General features: G+C 40.2%; 1 protein-coding gene across 1 annotated transcript; it reads left to right on the forward strand.

The window, feature by feature from the left end:
• The first annotated feature begins 1503 nt into the window (after positions 1-1503).
• LOC119568979 (ubiquitin-conjugating enzyme E2-24 kDa-like) lies at positions 1504-8095 on the forward strand. The gene is made up of 7 exons (XM_037917359.1): positions 1504-1595; positions 1715-1810; positions 2165-2281; positions 2786-2805; positions 3349-3495; positions 7577-7638; positions 8051-8095. Exons 1-7 carry the CDS (start codon positions 1504-1506, stop codon positions 8093-8095), a joined length of 579 nt encoding a protein of 192 aa, XP_037773287.1.
• The last annotated feature ends 914 nt before the right edge of the window (positions 8096-9009 follow it).

Genomic DNA, 9009 nt, shown 5'->3' on the forward strand with positions numbered 1-9009 from the left:
TTGATATAAAACTCACTATTGCTTATGCATTATAACTTTTCCTAGAGATATATAGTATTATAATGAAGCTATATCTGTTTCCTGTTAATTTTAATCCAAAGAGTTGGTTGCTGAATTTTCCCCTTTGGGCAATCCTTTTGGGCACAAATGCCAAGCTTAACATGCTGTGCTTCATTTAAACTCGGTCTGACTATGCATTTTTTAATAATTTGAATAAAGAAATTTGCTGTTTCTTTTTGAGACTATTGAAAAGTCCAAACTTTAGAGCTGTGTGGATGAAAAGTGACAGTTCTCTGTGTAATTTCATGTTCATACTCTTGAATATTACATTCTTTGACAGAGGTGGCATAAATTTGAAACTGAATGTGTAAGATGAAACTGGAGTTTTCTTTTTTTATTCATTGCAAATACCCTCTTAGACTGTGGTTGCGTTTACCACTGCTATATCGAGCAAGTGTTAAAAGCATTCTGATACCACTTGTTGCTCTTCCCCTGCAGTGCAGCGGGATGTCTCCAGTGGTTTAATAATCAACCCCCCTTCTTCCCTTGTAGTCAAAGACAATCAAGCTTCCTCTGGATTTCACCTTGATGATTTGGAGGCAGGACTATTATATCAGAGTTTTGCATGGTTGAAAGCAGGTTCACTTGCTTCCATCCATCTACATATGGCCAATTTTCCCTATTGCAGAACCCCGGAAGTTGACCATCGTGGGCGCTCGCCTTGAGGTCCTTCAGGATACACTTATGGTTTAGTCACACATGTTTCCTTTGTTCTTCCTTGTTTGGCAGATACTGGAAGAGGGTTAGCAACTGTCCCAGTTGTCAGGATGTGTGATATGTACAGCTTATGCTGGCAGGTACATTGCCACAGTCCTGGCTCACATAAATGTTGAAGCCATTGGTGTAGACAGTACCAGCACCATCATAATTTTATGTAGATTATCATTGTGAAATGTGCCCTCTTCGATAGTTTGGATTGAATTTCATTGTGCTGTTCTCTGAAAGCCAACAGTAACTCATGAACTGTTATCTTCCTCTCTGGGATGTAGACAATCTTGAATGTCTTGTCAAGAACATTCACACGTAATCCTTGTCGACCTAGGGTTCTTTTCTGAGAGATGGAGATGGACTGCAATGTGTCAAACCTTATTTTTTGACAAAGGATTCGGCAAAGGGGGAAAACAATTGATTTCTTGAAATATTAATATAGCAAATGGTGGTGTGGCTGCAAGGCCATGAGGACTGGAAGTCAGTGAATGACAGCAGCTTCTTTTTCATGTCCTCCCCAAATCTTTGGGGATCAGGAAGGTGTTGATGATCTTATGGTAGTTGAGTTGGCTGGTTGATCTTGGTGCAGGGTTCTCTCTTCCTCCTTTGTTGTAACAACTTGCCATCTCCTCTCCTCCCACTCACCATTGCTCTCCAATGTCACCTTCATATCCCAGTTAGAGTGTCTGAGTTGTGAAGGCTGGCAGAATGCACTGAGATGTTTCCAGAGCCATGATGAAGGCAGTGATGGTTTTAAGAGTTAGTGCAATATTGGTTGCTGTACTGGTTCATTTTTTGGCAAAGGTCCAACCTAGAATGAAGAAAAGGCCCTGTACCCCACTATTTATAGCATTCCTGCCTGTGATTGTCATGGTCATTGAGCAAACAGAATGACCCATAGTGACCAATTATGTGACCTTTTGTAAAACTTGATGCACTATTTTAGGGGGGCAAGGAAAGTTTTATCCACCATAAGAAGTTTATCTAGCTCAGGCATCAAGAAGAAAGTCCTTGAGAGCCCACATTTTGCTTGTCATAAAATGTGAGAAAGGGGTTTAAACCCATAAGCATTAAAATTTACATAGACTAATATAACAAATGAGTCCAAAGGGAAAAAGTTGACTTGTTAGACCATCATGTTATGTGTATGTTGCCTTTTATTATAATAGGTTTTTTATTAACTACCTGATAGCCTATTTGTCAATTTTTGTTACTGTAACAGTTTTGATCAGTATTGTACTTTGATTGTACTTTTTCTTTGTTTTCAGAATGATTTTTCAGCAAATGTTTTAATTAAAGTGTTTTCATCTATTAGCAGTACTGAAAATTTTTACACAAAAAAGTTTGTTATTTTTAACATTATTTTGAAAGTCTAATGCAATCATCTTACTTCCAGGGTACAAAAAGGGAAATCGCAGAAATACACTAGACCCCCACCCAACTGCAGCGCTGGGCCTAAGGGAGACAATCTGTATGAATGGGTGTCGACTATCCTGGGTCCACCTGGGTCCGTGTATTTAGGGGGGCGTCTTCTTTCTAGATATCCATTTTTCGGGAGAATACCCATTCAAACCACCTAAGGTAAAGAACTCTTGTGTCTTTAGTGTATAGGGATAATTGCTACTATTGGTGAGGATAGTCTTGTAAATGGCAGAGCAAGTTGATCATGAAATATTTTGGTTGCCAAAGAAGGATTGTCTCCCTGCTATGTTTATTTTGACTTAACCCAATTGGCAGGGATGGCAAGAACATGCCATGCCCACTGTAATATCAGGTTATTTATTGTATTTTCACTTAGATGGCTTTACAAGTGCATAGTCCCCCAAGGAGTCTGTTATTAATCCTACCTATCTCACCTGTTTAACCTATTCCTGATTTTTGGAAAGGGTCTTTGTATAATTTCATTGTCTTAAATATTATCAAGATTTTAATAACAATTTTAATCATGACATCAATAAGAAAGATAACATTATTTATATCAATATTAAAGAAAGTCACATTTTCCCGCCAATTCAAGGAATGGAGAAATCAGGAGTGGTCACTAGGGCTTACTGATAGACTCCTTACCAGCTGAGCACATGTGGAGCCATCTGTATGTAACAAAATTCACATAAAACTACAGGGGACAGAACATAAATCCGTGGTGGTTTGGGGTTTAAAGGGATTATATGAAAATTATTCCCTTTTTTATGAAAATCTTAAATGATTATGTATTTTATATTCTGCAAATCATAGTTTCGTATGAAACCACATGCCTTTTTTGTCCTTTTTATTCTTTTCCCTTCATTCTTTCACTCTCTCTATTTTGCCCCCCACTTCTTTCTATGAAAAATTTTTTTTCTGTTTGCTGCATCCTCTGTCTCTTTTCTCCTCATATTTGCATTTAGTAATGTTCTTTTGTGTGTGCATTTGTGAGTTTATTACTTTATTTTGTATGTCCACTTTTTCCTTCTGATTTCCTTCCCCTCTTTCCTAACTTTGTGTGGACCATTTTTCTCAACCAGTTTTTTTTTTCTCTTTTCTTGCTCTTATTCATTATGTTTCCCTAAGAGATATCATGCTGGAAAATTTTCCCAACAGGTCACGTTTCGTACACGAATTTATCACTGCAACATCACTCCCAAGGAGTGATATGTTTAGATATTCTTAAGGATAACTGGTCTCCAGCCCTCACTATCTCCAAGGGTTTTGCTGTCCATCTGCTCTCTCTTACAGATTGCAATCCAGGTGAGGAGTGTTTTCCGTATTGTATTTTATTTCAGTGCCACCACTATTATTGGTCATCATCTTTTTATCAAACATTAGGAGGGTTTTTAAAATGCTTATGCCAGGGTGGCAAAATACGTGACATAGCCCCTATTTTTTTTTTGTTATTGTCTATATATAAATGGCTTCGCAAGTGTTTCTCACCAGGAGTCCGTTACTAGTCCTACCTATCTTACCTGTTTACCCTTTCCCTTCTTTAGATTTTTGTTATTGCTAATAATATTGTTAATAACAAGACAACATCAATATCAATAGCATGGCAAGCAGGCAGGCAGGCAGGCAGGCAGGCAGGCAGGCAGGCAGGCAGCCCGGCAGGCAGGCAGGGGGCAGGCAGGCAGGCAAGACAGACAGAAAAAGGCCCCAGACAGACACAGCGACACAGACAGCAATACAGACAGACACACAGCAGACACAGACATACACACAGACAGACAGACAGGCAGACACAGACACACACACAGACAGACAGACAGGCAGACACAGACAGACAAGCAGGCAGACACAGACAGGCAGGCAGACACAGACAGACAGGCAGGCAGACACAGACAGACAGGCAGGCAGACACAGACAGACAGGCAGGCAGACAGACACAGACAGACAGGCAGGCAGGCAGACAGACACAGACAGACAGGCAGGCAGGCAGACAGACACAGACAGACAGGCAGGCAGGCAGACAGACACAGACAGACAGGCAGGCACAGACAGGCAGGCAGGCAGACAGACAGACAGGCAGGCAGGCAGACACGACAGACAGGCAGGCAGGCAGACACAGACAGACAGGCAGACACAGGCAGACACAGACAGACAGGCAGACACAGACAGACAGGCAGGCAGGCAGACACAGACACAGGCAGGCAGGCAGACACAGACAGACAGGCAGGCAGGCAGGCAGACACAGACAGACAGGCAGGCAGGCAGACACAGACTGACAGACAGGCAGGCAGGCAGGCAGGCAGGCAGAGACAGACAGACAGACAGGCAGGCAGGCACAGACAGACAGGCAGGCAGGCAGGCAGACACAGGCAGGCAGGCAGGCAGACACAGGCAGGCAGGCAGGCAGACACAGGCAGGCAGGCAGGCAGACGCAGACAGACACAGGCAGGCAGACACAGCCAGGCAGACACAGCCAGGCAGACACAGACAGGCAAGCACAGACAGACACGCAGGCACAGACGGACAGACAGGCAGGCAGGCAGACACAGACAGACAGGCAGGCAGGCAGACACAGACAGACAGGCAGACACAGGGACTGACAGACAGGCAGGCAGGCAGACACAGGCAGACAGGCAGGCAGACACAGACAGACAGGCAGGCAGACAAGACAGACAGGCAGGCAGACACACAGACAGACAGACAGGCAGGCAGACACACAGACAGACAGACAGGCAGGCAGGCAGACACAGACAGACAGGCAGGCAGCAGCAGACACAGACAACAGACGGCAGGCAGACACAGGCAGGCAGGCAGACACAGACAGACAGGCAGGCAGGCAGACACAGACAGGCAGGCAAGCAGACACAGACAGACACAGGCAGGCAGACACAGGCAGACAGACACAGGCAGACAGACACAGGCAGACAGACACAGGCAGACAACAACAGGGCCCGGCAGACACAGACAACACGCAGGCACAGACAGACAGGCAGGCAGGGACAGACAGACAGGGAGACGCAGGCAGGTAGACGCAGGGAGGTAGACACAGGCAGGCAGGCACAGACAGCAGACAGGCACAGACAGGCCCGACACAGGCAGGCAGGCCAGGACAGGCAGACACAGGCAGGCAGGCACAGACAGACAGGCAGGGACAGACAGATGGCCAGGCACAGACAGACGGGCCCGGCAGACACCCGCCAGGCCCGACACAGACAGCAGACAGACGGACAGACAGACCAGACTCAAAAGGAAAAGGGGAAAAACAGGGGAGGTTGCATACGCCCACGAATTGGCTTTCCCTTTGGGGGCTGAGCACTTGTTGTGGATCATCTGGGCCTTAAAAATCCCAAAGGAAATAAAAGGCATTACATATATTGGAGCAGTGGGCCAACTTTTGTCATTATTAGTAAGATGAGGTCATTTCTTTAAAAGTTTTTTTCTTGGGTGTCTTTTTCACCAAAAATGATGCTTATTCTGCCCCAAACGCTTTTAGTGATTTCATTATTTAAATCACGAATTAAAAACGCTTCATAGCTAATATAGAGCTCCATCATTTCAATCATATCTATCAAAATGCACATTTTTTCGATGAATTAAAATTTAAAAGGGCCCAAATATACCCCTTCTGTGAAGAAGCATTTCATTCATACATTTTTCTATAGGGTTTATTGAATGCTTTTTTTTAAAGTGTCATTGATGTGTGCCTCTTCTTCTGTTGCGCTGCCCCCCTCGTAAAGCTTTGCCACACAGTACCTCCAAAACAGGGAAAACATGATAGAATTGCAGGCTCGGGACAAGCGTTAGACTTTCCATTTCCCCGGTAGCTGTGAACAGGGTATTAGGCATCTCTTCACCAGGCCAAATTTTTGGTTTAATCATTTTAAAAAGAAATTTCCCACTCCCCCTTATTTCTATAGTTTTTTCGCTTTGAAAGAAAAAAAAAGATAAAAAAATAAAAAACAAAAAAATTAAAAATTTACAAAAAAATTTAAAATATAAAAATAAAAAACACAAAAAGAAAGACAAAAGGATAAAGATATGGTGTAATGGCAAAAGAAAGTGAAATGGAAAGTATTTTTAAAAATTATATATAATTATTATTATGCTCATAAATTTTGGAAATAAAAAAGGGTTTCCCCAATTGAAAATAAAAACAATATATTTTGGCCTCTATTCCCCTAAATGTAAATCTAGTGTCCTCCTCCAGTGATAAGTAATTAATTTATATTTTATGTCTTAAAAGATAAAATTTTTTTGTTTTTATAAATACTAAAAAAAAATGTGATGGTGTGTTAAGGTGGGATAATCCATTATTTATTATTTCCGTTTGACGGAAATTTAAAAAATTTGCCTAATTGATCACAATACTTGGTAAATGAAAATTAATATATTTGATTTTCCCCTTCTTATCCCCATGGAAACCCCTAAACCAAACAGCCAAAAGCAAAATGCATGCTGTTGCTGATTGTGGGGATCCATTTCTTTAAAAACCCAGAGAGGGTCACATCAAATTTATTAGGCGAAATTTTTTTTTATGTGGAAAAAAGGGGAAAATGTTTAAATAAATTTTTTTGGGGTTGTAAGTGGGAAGCCAATAGATTGTAGTCTTTATTATTGATCTTAAAAATTTTAGCCCTTTTCTGTGTAGTTTGGTACATTAAAAAGAAATTTTTAAAACTTTTTTGAGGAAGTGCATTTGTGATTATGGTTAAGAATTTCTAAAACTTTTTTTCTGTTGTACCGTGAATTTTTATCGGCAATGTTTTTTGCTTCATATTTTTCATTTTGTTATTGGGAGAAAAAAATTTGAAATTTTTTGCTTTTTGTTTAATTTTTTTTCTTTACGACTGCAAAAGAGAAAAAAAACCATGATAAAAGAAACTGTGCTTGGCAATCGGGCTGATTTTTGTTTTTTCCAATAGAAAAACCTTTTATCATAAAATGGAAATTTATTAGGTAGGAAGCTTTTTTAAAATAGATTATTTTAAGGCATGAGGAAGAGATTGTGATCAACTTCATTCCTTCATTTTCCATGCTGTTAAAGCACATTATTGTTTTGGTTTCCAGGGTCATAAAGAACTGATTACTGAATATTTCGGTTTTATCATTTTTTTCTTTCTTTGTTTTTCATACATATTTTCAAAATTTAATCAGATAATTTGGCACAAATTAATTAGTAAAAGGAACCCTTTTTTCCATCGAACTTTCCATAAACTTGCCTGTAAAGATAGCTTACAGTCTGCTATAGTAACATTTTACTAGTCTTCATGCAACTTATCTACTCAGTGTAGCTTTGTGAACAAGCAAGGCTTTTTGTACCAGGTATTGTGAATGGTCAAGTGCTTTTTGACCATGTCTTTTAAACCCCAAATTGTTTTGTTTATACCAGGGTTTGGCAGAAAAGAAGTATGTATGTACCGGGGTTGTGAGAACAAGGCTGTTTGTACAAAGGTATTTTAAAGAAGCAAATTTTCTCACATTACTATATTTTTGGACTGCAAGCACTATTCATTTGGGTAAGCTGGTGGTGTTTTATGCAAAATTTAACTCCCAAAGATTTTGTGCTGGCTTGTAAACCCCTGGGGTTTTGTACTATTTCTCGCATTAACAAGAACTGTTTTGTCCCTAAATTTTGTGGGTGGGGAAAAATTTAAAGGGCCTTTTCCCACATATCAATAGTCATTGGTGACGTTTTCCAGTATCACTGAAGGGGTTATTATTGTATACTAATTTAGATCTTTGCTTGTTGTTAAATTGTGCCCGTTTGTTCATCATGGATATTTTTTCAATATCTTTTTCATAAAGGGGGGCATTTATTTTCCCTTGTTTGCAATGTATTTTTTTGGTTAAATTTTTTCCACAGGAAACTAATTTGTCCATTTGGACATCACTGGGCACAGATAAATGATCCCAAACATTATTGTTCAGTCATTATTTCCATCTTTTTAATTTTTCCCCTATAATTTATCCTTTTATTTGGGCCCCCTACATAATTCTTAATTTTTCTGGGCTGTAGTTAGCAATGTCAGAATTAATGAATGGGGAGTTTCACGATTTTTCCCCATTTTCTCTAGTTTTTAAGTTCTCAGTGTTTAAACCGGGCCAAATGGTTCAAGTTTTTATTTTGCTTTGTCGGGGGAAAACTTGCTTACATTCTCTCGTTTGCAGCAACAATACCTCATTATTTTCCTTTATAGTGTTCTTGTAACTTGTAGTATACCTTCCTATAGTACTGTTTAAAAAGGGCACAAGGTTTGTAGTGTTCCATAAGCTTCGATGTTGAAGTGGAATGCTCCCAAGTGAACTCTCAGAAAATAATAATGATAATAAATAATCGGGATTGTCATGCCCCCCTTTCGGGTTGGGTTTGAGGCTCCTAAGGGGACTGCTTATGGGGGAAATGGATCCGACTCCAGTGACTATGTAGACAGGACGGTGCTCCACTGTGTCTTAAAAAAAAGAGGATTTAATCAAGGAGAAGTGGGGGAGGAAAAGACCCCATTTCGTGTTGTGCTTATTAGGTGATTGGCATGCTATCAGGTAATGATTTGCATGGCTGCTGAACCCTGTGGATGTCAACTATGTAAAAAAACAGTCATAGTAATCAACAAAATTCTTTGCAAAGTTTTTCCTGCAGCCAAAAGGTGTTGTGTTCTTAAATAAAATTTAAGCCCATCCCAAAATACTTTTTGTTTTCTCGGGAAAATTTTTCCTTTTATTGCATGATCAAATTGTGTTTGCAGACATGTTCTTCTGGTCTTTTGAGAAAGAAGGTTTCGAACTAAAAGAAAATGAAAAAAGCTTCCTGTACTCCCATACTAC

This window comes from Penaeus monodon, unplaced genomic scaffold, assembly GCF_015228065.2.
Source record: "Penaeus monodon isolate SGIC_2016 unplaced genomic scaffold, NSTDA_Pmon_1 PmonScaffold_1191, whole genome shotgun sequence".
Lineage (NCBI taxonomy): Eukaryota > Metazoa > Arthropoda > Malacostraca > Decapoda > Penaeidae > Penaeus > Penaeus monodon.

Excerpts from the sequence above, each read along its gene's own strand:
- LOC119568979 (XM_037917359.1), top strand. The coding sequence starts at position 1,504 with ATGAAGGCAGTGATGGTTTTAAGAGTTAGTGCAATATTGGTTGCTGTA. Across the intron at positions 3,496-7,576 it reads TCTTACAGATTGCAATCCAG|GGTTTGGCAGAAAAGAAGTA; the intron begins GTGAGGAGTGTT and ends TGTTTATACCAG. Across the intron at positions 7,639-8,050 it reads ACAAGGCTGTTTGTACAAAG|GAAACTAATTTGTCCATTTG; the intron begins GTATTTTAAAGA and ends TTTTTTCCACAG.